Source organism: Diabrotica undecimpunctata, chromosome 8, assembly GCF_040954645.1.
Source record: "Diabrotica undecimpunctata isolate CICGRU chromosome 8, icDiaUnde3, whole genome shotgun sequence".
NCBI classification, from domain to species: domain Eukaryota; kingdom Metazoa; phylum Arthropoda; class Insecta; order Coleoptera; family Chrysomelidae; genus Diabrotica; species Diabrotica undecimpunctata.
Window position 1 is genome coordinate 85,930,122 of NC_092810.1, and position 14,204 is coordinate 85,944,325.

The 14,204-nt window shown below is 30.6% G+C and overlaps 1 protein-coding gene across 1 annotated transcript in view; it reads right to left on the bottom strand.

Annotated features, from left to right (window-relative positions):
* The window catches only part of LOC140447732 (uncharacterized), a 458,740-nt gene that overhangs the window by 114,661 nt on the left and 329,875 nt on the right, over positions 1-14,204 (bottom strand). Inside the window, exon 4 of the mRNA XM_072540550.1 lies at positions 10,505-10,726. Coding sequence (XP_072396651.1) covers positions 10,505-10,726 — 222 coding nt within the window. The remainder of the gene's footprint in view (positions 1-10,504; positions 10,727-14,204) is intronic.

Consider the following 14,204-nt stretch of genomic DNA (forward strand, 5'->3'; position numbering starts at 1 on the left):
GACCGATCGGCGGGAAATTTCGCACAAATTTAAAGGACAGTAATTCCTCAATGTTGAAATGTATTAACAACATTTTATTTTGTTAATAAAAAAATTAATTAAATTTATAAATTAGTGCAAAAAAACTGCTTTTTTGCAAATATCTCCGTTAATTATTTATCAATTTTAATTGAAAAAACCGGAAAATAAAGATATTCTTAATGTAAAAAAATGGTATAAATATTGTTTGTTTAAATTATAAGGGAAAAAAACTTATAGATAAAAAATCAAATTCTGACCATAAATTATTGTTTAAAAAAAAACGCAAGGTAAAAATAGGAGTATCTTTTTATCTATTCGTGATCTAGTAACCCCCCACCTATGTCTTAAAAGCTTCAGATATCTGCGAAACATTTTGCCGTGAAATCGATGATTTTTGTATAACCAGACTGGGCTACTTGGCTTTTCTAGGGACTTATTAAACGATCATTATATGCTTGTTAAATATTTTTTAACACATATGTAACATTTGTCATCTGATAGACACACTACTATTACTACTAATTAATCTTCTTCATCACTCTTGGTATCGGTTTTTTCTTATCTTCTGGTTCCAAGCTTTCATAAAACTTGTGATATGTAGACGGAACACTCCCATTTTCACATAGTTTTAAAAGGTCTTTTAATTTATTTTTGTTTATTTTAGGCTTCGACAGATATAAACTTGATACTTCAAAATCGGGTACTCTTCTGCGCTGTCTTTTTTCAATCTTCAATGAGTCAAATTCATTGTCATTTAATCTTTATTTAAAATAAATAGTCTTGGGGCAACTTTTACGATACTGGATCCATTTAACTTTTATCCACCTCATTTTTCCCTGTTCTGCTTGAGACTTGTTTGCAATTACCTGTCTGCTATATTTTTTATAATCTAAAAAGTCAGAATGATCCATTTCAATTACCTTGTGGTAAGGTTTACTAGTTTTTGCAGTGCGAGCGACCATATACCATCCTTCTGGTGTGTACACGTCAACTTGCTTTCCACGAGACTCTATTGTGGAGTGCACAGAATTGCACTCCATCTCCGAGTGTCCTGATTCCATAAACTTCTGGTTGATTGTTTGTATAGGTAGCTGCTCCACGGCCTGTAAGAACATAGTGTTTCTATTTTGTCCTGATGCTGTGTCCGAATAAAATGTCACTTCTTCCTTTGTACCTAGTGAAACCAGAAGTTTCCACAGACACGTGGCGATCTCTGATGCACCTTTCTTCCCATCACCCTCATGCCACATGTAATTTGTTGCTTGTCCAGCAGCAAGATCATATATAGTAAAGTTATATGATTTCAACTTTTTTTTAAGGTATAATTGACCTACTTGTAAACTAGGGGTCAATAATATTTTTTCTAAATCCATAGTAAAGCAAGAGAAATTTGTATCACATTTGGCGTGGTCCTTGTCAACTTTTTTGTGTTTCCTAGCTTCTTCTTTACGAGCCAAGTGTACTTTATAAGCTTCTTCATCTTTTACCTTGTCCTCGTCTGACTTGTTTTTGTACTGTGTACAAAAGTCACACTGATCCTTTTTGGGAGTGTAAAACCCGTAGTTGAACTCTGACACGAAGACCGATTTGTAGAAACTGAATTTTTTTGGCTCAACATTAACTTCTTTACAATATTCCAAATAGTCCATATAAATACCAGTTTGACTAAATCCAGATGGCAAATATTTTCTCTTACTGCTGCTGCGGCAGTAATGTGAATCAACTACGGGCAGTGCTTGAATATGTTTCCTAATTATATTGTAGCGAGATTAAATAAAACGAGCGGTTCGAATTTATATAAATATATTTATTTATAAGTTTACAGTTCTTTTCAACTAAACTCTACTCCTAACATCGTTACATATATATACCAAAAGTATTATGTTCGAGAATATTCTGGGGTAGTCCCACCTCTAATTCGTCTCATCGAAACCGCATCGAAAGACGGGCGCTATTGAAATGTCAATTCTTGCGTTTTCTAGATTGGTCCTTCTAAGAATTATGACGTATCGGAGATGGGCTATTTCGTTAGAATATTTTTCACATCCTCTGATTTTTTGTTGGGCGGTTCTTTGTAACCCCGGTGATCTATTTCCGTAATACCAGAGGGAGTCAATTTTTTCAATGCAGTTTCAACTTTTTTGCTTGAGATATCGTATGTAGCCAAAAAGAACTGTTTGCACACTTGGACCCTTTGCCCATTGCACATTAACGTGTATTGTAAGGTATGGGCTCATTTGTTATTCTCTCCACAGTACCTTCTTTTCACAGGAATATAGGAAGTTTCTGCTATAAGGACTTGACGGTTTTGAGGTTTCCAATTTTGAGCACTGTCGTCCTTAAAGGATATTACAGATGTAGATGATCCAGGCATATTAGGGTCTTGTTGAACTTCAGATAGATGGGGTACGACTTGGTGTAGATCTTGAAACTCCGGTGCCAAGTTTAAGTCCTTATTGCGTATAATATCAATATTATCTAGTGTCACATTTTTAAGCTCTGCATACTCAGCTTGATCAGCTCCTTCGTCCACATCCACGATCAGAATTTGTAAGTAAAAAAAAATTTGATTTTTAAATTTTAACTAAAAATTTTAAATTAAAAAAAATTAAAATTTTAATCACTTGGTGTACAAATACAGATAAATGTGCCAAATAAACCAGCATCATTACCTACAGTTCATCCTTTCATTTACGTCCGTCAGGACTCTAAAAGTGTAGGAAAGGTATGCTAAATACACAAATATTAGTCAGGTACCAGGTATCAATACAAACAAATATAAAATAAAAATTAATATTTCACTTACCTTTGAGATTATCTCGATTTTCTTTATTTTGGTGAAAACTATTTAAAGCTAAATTAACCATATTTTTCGCATGCGAATACATTTTTAAGAAATTGAAGAACTGAAACAATTACAAACTGAAAAAATTAAATCAAACAGCAAGTCACGGATAGCTAAACCACACGAATGATAAAAAATACATTTTCATATTAAATTCTTGTTAAATTTGCTTAGTAAGAGCAAGAAGTTATTAATTATTTGCTTAGTAAGGGTAGGATATCATTAGTGTAAAAACCGTTTAAATCTAACCGATGCGTGGGCCGGTTACATTGTATTGAGTGGTCAACAGAGATACGCCACTCAGATCTGTTGACTTCGAATTCTTTTAAGATAGAGATAAATAAATTATGGAAGTCAATGAATACAATCGGCTTATTGTCTTTGACTATTTTAAAGTGTGTGTGCTATAGAGCGTTTCACGTTAAGAAAATAACATTAGGCTTATGGAGATCAGTGTTGCCAAAACTCTCAGGCATGCGGTTTACTAGATTGTCGATATATTTTTCGAATTTCCATTTTCAATTAACATTTAACTGTAAAGTCAGAATAACAACTGAAGAACCACAAAGCCTTATTATCATTATGTAGTCTCAGAGAACGACATAAAATCGCTGACATACGCACACCGTATTATTTTAAGTTGCAATTAGTAATTAGATATACGCATTCCAAGCGGTCCGTTTATTTGCTTTTAAATCTTTAATAGCCGGCAAAGTGCATGATTTAACTAAGCAATATTTTCTACTGATTTCTATGATTCATGGTATATGATATTCTTACCGAAAAACAAATAAACTGTCGTTACTATAATTAAAATAAGATAAAATAAAATAATCTTTTGTAAATACTATTTATTTAATTAAAATCATTTCCCCCACGTTTCATCTCTTGTTTGGAATGGGCACTTTTGGTCAATTACGTTAAAAAACAATTATTTAATTCATATCTGTGAAAACGAAAATACAAATTATACAACCCTGAATCGTGCTTGTGTTCATCGTGGCATCGCTGCGCTTCTATCGTCCATAAGAAATACATGGCCCTATCTCCGCAATGTTATTTTCTTAACGTGGAACGCTGTATAGATATATTGGCGAATTTTAAAATAGTATAGAAGAAGACATGTATTGCTCAAATCCATTTTTTGAGGGTTTTAAATACATCTAACTCCTAACACCTAACTCAATTTCGATAAAACTGTGGCTTGGCTCCCTTGACCTCCACGGCGACGATATATTCACACATAGGCAACCATCAACACTATTTGAATTCAATCAGAATCTCCAGTTTTTAGGTCAGGTCTACAAAACCCCCATATTATAAACAGTATATTCTCTAAATTCAACCTATCATAATTGATTATTTTATAAATTCCTCATTTTTAATAAGTCAGTTTATTCAATGACGTCTTCACATGAAAGCAAATATTAACTTAACTTTTTTCTTAATACAATAGGTATTCTTTTTTCTTTAACAACAAATAAAAATATTTTTTTTATATCTCATTTAAAACAATAATATAAATTTAATTCTAAATAACACCTTCTTTGGGCATACACTATTTAATGATTTTTTCGTCGACCATCCATTTATGATCAATTTTAACACCCTCAAAATCATTTATTAATGACCCCTATTAATGAATGATTTTTTATTAATGAACGATTTCATTATAGGCAACACAACATACATTGCTTGCATAAATTCATTAAACGCTCTGTGATTGGCAGTGACCTGTGGTGTAGGCAACCTACACCTAATATATTTATATACCTATTTATATTCCCACTAAAAAATTTAAAATGAAGTAGCCGCCGTAAATAAAAATTTAAACTAAGATATCTTTATTTCTGAAAACTACGGTCGACTGAAAAGTTTTGTAACGAACTCGTGAATTAAAATGGCGATTAACAATCTCGAACATTAATGCGCTCGCTCCGCTCACACGTTAAAATATCTCAATTGTTAATCGCCCTTATTAATACACTTGTTGGTTAAATAACTATTAAAAACTACCTATCACTTGTCTTGAAGGTCTTGTTATTTAAAAAAAATTTTGCTTCCTTCTGTCAATGTGATACTTTATCATCGACCTAGTGCCTTACTAATTTTAATGTTAATTATACAAATTAATACCCATTTTAACTCAAAATTTTACCCCTTTTGTATTTATTTTAAGTCGTTATACTTTTAGGTTTCTCACCGAAGATGATCTGATAGAAGCGAAAACGTTCTGAAAATTTATAAATTCATTTTGGATAATTTTAAATATATATACATATATATATATATATATATATATATATATATATATATATATATATATATATATATATACATATAATAAACTTTGAGACTCTTTGGGTAAACACAGCTGAAAGCTAAGTGTACTCTTATTCTAGTATTATTCCAATATTTCGTCGATAGTCATCGACATCATATCATCAGGGATGAGCTACAAATAGTTATACATGAACATTTAACAGTCTATTTTAACTAAGTTACTTACGATTTGAGATTATCGCCGTAAAGAAAGCTGGTCAAAGTTAAGAGAGTTTTACATCTTTTTTTATTTAATTGTTAACCTGAACTTTATGTCATGTAAAGCCGACAATGTGGTTGATTTGCAGGTTTGAAAACTCTAACCTCTAAAATATTCTTCTTTCTTTGATGGTCAAAGTAGAATGGAGATTTTAATGGTCCTTGCCTTCATTGGGTGTCTGTACCTGTATTTGATTAGAATCTCAAGTTGGAGCTATTTAAAAATTGAAATTGTTAAAGTGATTGAAGATCACTTTAACAAGAGTTTGATAATTAGATCTTGGTTAATTTCAAGACCTAGTTATTATGAAAAGGTTGAAGAGTAGTATAGAATGATGTCGTATTTAAAATTTTTTTGATAAGAAAAGTTGATTATCATAATTGAATGTGCTGTATGATTTTTTTTACTTTAAGAGTCTATTGTTAAACTATGTGATATGGTAATGTAATAATCTTATTCTAAAAAGGAATCTGTTGAATTATTGAATTTCATATGCTGTTTGTCTACTGTTAAAAGAAAGGAGTAGATTTCACTAAGGTGGTGGATGTCTGTTTTTTTTATTTATGTTGTTCTCTGTTTGTGCTATACAAGCCATTTCTAGGAAAAGACGTTTTTTGTAATTGGTTTCCCTTTCTAGAACCTCTACTGACTCAAAGTCCATCTAGTGTCCTTCATTTACTACATGAAGTGCTAATGAGCAACGGTCATGATGCAATCGGCAGTCGCTTTTGTGTGAAATTATGCGATTTTTTAAATGCCTTTCTGTGTGGCCTATGTACTTTTTGATGCAGTTTTTGCATGGAATGCTGTAGACTTCATGTGACATTTGCTCCTTAGATGTTTTGTCTTTTACTTTTGTGTGAAGGCTCTTTATTGAAAATATCGTTTTATTTGCAATTTTGAAATTATAAAAAGAATTTAGTACCCTTGACCTGAATTTAGTACCTACCGCGCTATCTCAGAGTTAAACTTAGCCTATTCTTTCAGCTGTGTTTACCCAAAGAGTCTCAATATATATATATATATATATATATATAATATATATATATATATATATATATATATATATATATATATATATATATATAATATATATATATATATATATATTATAAATATATATAGTAAACTCTTAAATATTGGGGAAATCTGCAAGGAAGACTCTAATGAGTATCAATTGTTTCGCCGAACGTTTTCGCCAAAGCGAATTAATTTGGCTTCTTCAGGGCTGAAAGAGAATAAATTATAATTAATTTAAACCTTTGCGTTTTAAGTTCATAGCTACCATACATTTCCAACGTTAAAAAAAAACTTATTTTTTGCACATAGTACAAAAAAACACCATTATGTTGTTACTAGCAAAGTTTTATTTAATATTCTAACTTACAATTCTAAGTTACGGTAAGAATCAATAATGTTTTTAATAGATAATATATGGTAGCTAATTATAATTTATTCTCTTTCAGCCCTGAAGAAGCCAAAATTAATTTCTCTTTGGCGAAAACGTTCGGCGAAACAATTGATACCTCATTAGAGTCTTCCTTGCAGATTTCCCCAATATTTAAGGAGTTTACTATTTACTTATCTGCAAAGATTAAATTTCTTTTCTATATATATATATATATATATAATATATATATTATATATATATATATATATATATTGTTTGTGGTATTCAAATTGAAGAGTAAAAATATTAAATGTACGATGAAATCAATATTTCAGAGATTATAGAAAGTAAAATTACTCCGAACAGCCTGGAATTAACCAAAGGTAATCTTAGTCATAAATAATCTTTTGTATAAATATAACAAGTGAATAGTGCGGGGTACAATGAACAGAAGTTAAGGATGGTTTTTTCCCATAAGCCATAAAGTGGTTCCGTAATCCGGGTTTGCGCCATGAACAGGACAATAAAATAGTTAATAAGTAAATGATTTTTCGGAATCTGTAAATACCCAGTAGAAATAAGTGTCCTTGTAGAAATAATATGATTTAGGAAAGTTTGTAGGTATTTCTGATTTTATGTGGGGAGTGGTATGCAAATTTCTGATTGCCTAGAATTTGAAAAGTGGTGATAAGGGTGTGTATAATGAGAGGTTGGGATGGATGGATAGATGAGATGAGAGAATTAGTTAGTTCCAGTTTCTTAAGTGAATGGTTGGTTTTAGAGTTGGTCTCCAAGGGTAGTATGTGATAAAGAATAAGTTGTGAGTTGGTGAAGTAAGTGTGTCCGACGATAGTTGATCTGGTACAAATTTTGTAAGTAAACTTTTCCTACTTGTATTCTACGTATCGCTATTTATTTCGGAACGAGAGATTAAGTTTGGCGAGAGGAAAAGAGGCTGGCATCATTGGAAAGATATGTGCATTCGAGGTAGAGCATTGAAGACACTAAATTGCAATATCTTGTTTAATATTGCAAATTACATAGGAGGCTTGCTGAGAACTGATAGTAAATTTTGCATAGAACGAGGAATTGGACAACTCAAGGCAGAGGAAGCGTTTCAACGGGAAAAACATTCATAATATATTCAATTTGAGAATTTGGGTAGAATAATATTATATCATATAGTAACGTGTGAAATAAGTTGTCGATAGTCGAAGGAGATCAAATTTGTTCTGAGAGGGGACACGGAAGCTGTGGAGAGAATTGGATAATTCATACAAATTTTTCTTGGTACAATCGATATACCAAAATTGCATTAAAGGACACTGAATATTACTTGATTTGTTTATGTAGAATAATAAGCTGGATTGTAGATTGTAATTGTATTATATTATCCATGCATTATTGAAGGTTCACCGTACGTAGAACGAATTTTGTTTGATAAACATTGTATGTTAATATTTTTGGAGGTATTTTAATCAGTTTATTTTATTACATAATTTTCATATCATATCATGTTGTTTTATTCCGTTATTCTTTGGACCTAACCCTCAGCTGTAAAGGATAGATATTAAAGCACGAGTAAAACCTGAGATAACAAAATTGAAAGGTGTGATATAAATCATAAATCAAAAATTTAATTATTGTTTTATATATATTTTTTGTAAAGTTTTAAAATTAAAATTCTTGATATCACATTAATAATATATATATATATATTAATATATATATAATATATATATATATATATATTTATATATATATATAATATATATATATATATTGGAATAAATTCGTTTAAACGTTTGATTTGGCCATTGGGCAAAAAAAAGCTCAGACGATCGATTTTATTTTTCAGTTGCGCATTTTTTGCTGAACTCATATTTTTGATAACGTCAGCACTGTTCGAGTTATGACGTCATTATATTTTTTTTAAGCTAATACCTTATTTTGACACTATTATCGAAAAGAGCGCATCTTTTTGTATACGAATGTCATATTTTTTATTGTCTTTTTTTAAAATTACTTTTTATCTGTTTAAATCTTATAGTAGATAGAAACATGTCTCATTAAGATTAATTCGCACTAATTCGACTTCAAATTAACAGTTAGCTATCAAACAATAACTGTGTTTTAAAAAAGTTATCGACATCATGGCCTTAAGCGAAATGCAACGCACAGAGATTTTAATGATGATAGGTTATGGAGATAGGATTCGTACACAAGCTAAGGTTTGTAACTTATTTAACAATAAATATCTCGATAAACCTATTAGACAATCAACGATGAGCAAAATCGAAGCAAAATTTTAGAAATTTTGGCAGTGTCGCTAATAAATATACGAAAGGCCGTCCAGGGGCTTACGCAAGATCAACAATCGGATGTATTATCATCATTGTAGAAAATCCTCGTAAACCTACTTGTCAAATTGCATTAAAGCAATCGATATGCCAAACGTCTGTTTTAAAGTCTCTAAATCCGTATGTGGCACCCCCGTAAAGTGCAAGTGATTCATGGACTGAATGAAGATGAGTTCGATTACAGACAAGAATTTGGTGAAATATTAATGAATCGATGTAATTATAATCCGAAATTCCTAGGGAAATGTGCTTTCTCAGATTAGGCCGCCTCCTCCTTAACTGGTACTGTAAATAGGCAGAACTGTAGGTACTGGGCACATGACAATCCTCCCTGGGCGGTTGAAGGGCGCATTCAGTATCCACAGACAATTAACGTGTGGACGGGAATAGTTGGTAATAAAATTGTAGGCCCATTTTTTATTGACGATTCATTGAACGGTGACAAGTATTTTGATTTACTTAACAGCGAATAGTTCCCGCACTTGCTGCACTATACCCAAATCATCAAAAACCTCCGCTACCGGACAATTCGCTATGGTACCAGCAAGATGAAGCATCACCGCATTACGTACGACATATACGTGAATACCTAAATAATATTTTTCCTAATATATGAATGGGCAGACGTGGATTTTTAGAGTGGCCAGCTAGATCTCCTAATCTGTCTTCACTGATTTTTTCTTATGGGGATACCTTGTGTCTAAAGTTTACATTAACAGACCTAATAGTATTGATGAACTTAAAGAAGAAAATTAGGACCGAAATTCATTTATATATGCTGATACCGTTAATAATTTTTTGCAAGAGTTTCAAGATCGTCTTGCATATTGTCAAGAGGCAAATGGCAAATTAAGTTTAGATATGAGTAAAATATCTTATTTCTCAAATCTGCGGTTATGTGAAATAAGCGTCATAAGAAATATAACATTCGTATATAAAAAAGATGCGCTCTTATCGATAATAGTGTCAAAATAAGGTATTAACCAAAAGTATGGTAATGAAGTCATAACTCGAACAGTGATGACGCCATCAAAAAAATTCACAACTGAAAAACAAAAACGACCCCTGTTTGAGCTTTTTGTACAAAATGGCTAAATCAAGCGTTTAACGAATTTATTCCAACCTTTACGTGCTCACTGTATATATACATACTTATGGGGACTATTGATATTCTTTGATCGTTCCCTCTGTGACCTTTAATTTTCAGCATGAAAACACAAATAAAATTATCAAATGCTAAAAAGATAGAGTTTGTTGTTTGATAAAATACTTCTATGGTTAGCATACTAGCAAAAGTAGACCATAGTAAAAAATTATTAATATAATAAATATACATAAATACTTACGCTACGCCGCCAGGAGCATAGCTCGTCAACCTACTCATCACGGTCTCGATTTGGAAATAATCCTCTAAGATCGATATATTAATTTTTGGATATCCCAAAACTTCTTTGGCGTAAATGTAGAAAATATGCGTTAGCCAACATGTGAGTCGTTTCTGCTTGAAGTTTCCAACATAATCGTCAGGGATTGCCCATCCGATCGGAAGTATTTTTTCGGCGTGACTTCTAAAAAAAAAAAAGAATTCGTTAATTTAAACAACGCATAATACAATACTTCGCGATTTTGTGTGTAAAAGTCAATGAGTATGTCTTTTAACGAGGTAGAAAGAGAAGGGTAGAAATTATTAAAAATCTACTTCTGCTTTAAAACTCTGCTTCAAAATAAAAGAGAATTACTCTGCACGAACAACAAAACACTTGCCGACCGAAAGGGTTTATAATAAGGAGAAGTACAGTCGCTGTAGTACAAGAAACCAGCATATATCTGTCTGATGGACTTAAAGAAGCCGTTTGATAGGGTTGGGTATATTTATTAGACTAACATTACAGGCAGTAACAGCTCTGTTGCAACCTGTCCTTGTAACAAGGGTTCACTAAATGCATGGACATGTTTGCGAAAAAATAGGGAAAATGGCACAAAAATGGCCTGAGTGGCAAACTTTGACACATCGTATCCCGGATACTATGAATCCTAAAGACTTTTACCAAACGTCATTTGAAGAGCAAAGATTTTTTGTTAAGCAATTGCGTGTTTTCGTGTTTTTTGCTTCGTGTTTTAAATATATGTAGTTTTGCCAAAAAAAGATTATTTTTGACTTTAAAAGGTGACATTTCGATAGGAAATTTAATTTAAAGAACTTTTCTGTAAATGCATATGCATGAAAAGTGCAGTGTAAATAGAGAAATTATAGTATTGGATACTATTGGAAAAGAAAACAACATTATTTTAATGAATACTGAAACTGAAAACAAATCTATTGTCAATAATGATTTATAAGTTTTATCTTAAAATTAATTACACAGCTTAACGATAAATACCAGCTAATGCCTTTGAAGAATATTGGTATAAAAAACTGTGTTAAGTTTACTAAGATATCACTTCAATCTGAATTCAATACAATTTATATTAAATTATGACTCAATACGGTACAACAAAACTTTAAAATCGGACGATTTACTTACCGATTAAATCAACATTAGGGAAATTAATGTAATATAATCTTAGATCGATTCCTGTCTGTAGAAATCCAAAAATCCTCAATACAGAGAGAACACACATGAATTATTTATTTTTGCACTTGCGTTGTGTTGTAATTTTGCAAACATTATATGTTATCAATAAATATTAATATACATATATATATATATATATATAATATATAATATATTATATATATATATATATTATATATATATTGCCCATCGCATGCGACGGAAGATTCAATCAATTGCCATCTACAGTCACTCATTAACTTAAAAAAATAAAAACTGCGCTTGGCACTTGGCGAGTACCGACAGAAGTGAATACTTATTATAGCGCGTTATTACTATGTGGGATAATGAAATGTTACGTCTGCTTATTACTTAATTGTTAATATTTTTTATAACAACACCGCACATAAGTTCTTTAAAATTTAAAAAAACCTTTAATTTTTTTCTTTAAACATTTTGCTTAATGATTTTAATAATTTTTGAATTTTGTTAAATATTATATAGAATTTATTCATCATTTACATGTTCATAATTATCTTGTATTTATGTTGAATAACTTAAATTTAGATTATCATTACATTTAATTTTATTTTATTTTATTTCATTTGTTTAATTTTATTTAGTTTTAATTAGGCTTATTTATTTTTTTTTAATTCTATTTAATTTCACTTAATTTTATTTAATTCTATTTAAATTTATTTAATTTAATTTAATTACACTTTATTTTATTTTATTTGGTAAAACATTGGCGTTTGTTTAACGTCATTTCAACGTTAATTACAGTAAAACTATATTTTTAGCACTTTTGCGATTAATTATTCATGAAGTAATAAAATTTACGAGTAATTTATATTTAAATCATAAATTTGTCGAATGAATAAATCAACCGTTATCGTTTCAAGAACAAAATATGATTGAAATTTCAGATGTTGGTAGTTTTTTCAGATTTCTTTCCTAGTTGGCGTAGTTACCCTACCGGACAAACAGTGTGACTATCGTTCTAGCTGTTTATATAGATATGTATATAAATATACAGATATATACTCCCCACACTGTTTAACCTGATATTAGAAGCAATAATAAGGGAGGACAAACAAAACACATAAACGTAAACAAAAACATTATTACAGAGCAACTCCAACTAATAGCATATGCAAATGATCTAGTCACCATAGCAAAGACGAAGAATATACTTATAAGATCAATTGAAAAATTAGATAAGGAAGCAAAGAAAATAGAGCTAGACATAAATCAGCATAAAACAAAATACTTGACGATGGGGAAGAACGACGCAACAACCCAGAAATATCTAATAACACAGAACCACATATTTGAAACTGTACCCACCTTTAGCTACTTGCTGGTAGCAATAGGAAAAACCGGTAAAGAGAGCACAAAGGAAAGAATTCTGAAATACAAAAAAAACGTATGAAATGAATAGAAACCTGTTAAGAAGCAAGACTCTAAGAGCACTAAGATGAAATAAGACCTTAATAAGACCTGCTGTTACATATGAGTTGGAAACAACGAGGATTAACAAGAAGAGGAAAACAGCCTACTGAAACTTGAAAGAAAAATAATGAGTACGATACTATTCCCCAATGTAACAAGAGAGGGAGAAAGAAGAAGAAAACAAATGCTGAAATTAAATAAGAATTGTAAAGGGAGAAAATATAGTCAGATACAATAAAATCTCTTGTCTTATAGTAGATAGGACATATACAGAGACGCCCACACTCAGATATGCTAAGTAGGATAACTAACTGGACACCACTATGGCCCAGGTGTAGAGGAAGGCCTAGAAGAAGATGGCTGGATGATGTAGAAGATGTTACAATAACAATGAATGTTAAAGACTGGAAAGTTTACATAACTCATACAGCTTGTGTCAGTAGCTAAAAATTTAAAAAAAAAAATTACATACTGAAAATAAATTACTAGACCAGGTTTTCCGGATGAGTAAATTGAATATGATTCCGCTTTCTTGCTATAATCGCTTTAAAATATTATTAAAAATGATAATTTAATTATGAGCACACTTTAGGTGGGCTAATTTTATTTAATAAACAATTTGTAAAAAATTAGAAAAATTAATTTTTTTTCTCCTTTTTTGTTCTCCTTTCCTTGCTATATCTCGGCAGCTATACATTTTTAAGGAAACAATTGTAACAAAAAAGGTCAATTAAATTTCCTATAAGACAAAGTTGATTGCAAATTGAAAACATAATAATAATTATTGTAAAATTGGCAAAATCAATTTAAAAAGGGTCAAAAATCAATGTTTTTCAATGATATTTTTTCAGGTATTTAGGAGCAACATAGAAATTTCAAAATTTAACCGGAAAATCTTTAAAATGTAAAAAAACACTATAAAAAAATGTCATAACAATCGATTAAGAAGTCTTTGCAAAATATTTTGCAATCTAAATTTTTGAAAAAACGTTATTAATTTTCAAACTTATCAAAAGATTTAAATACGTGAAAGTTTTTT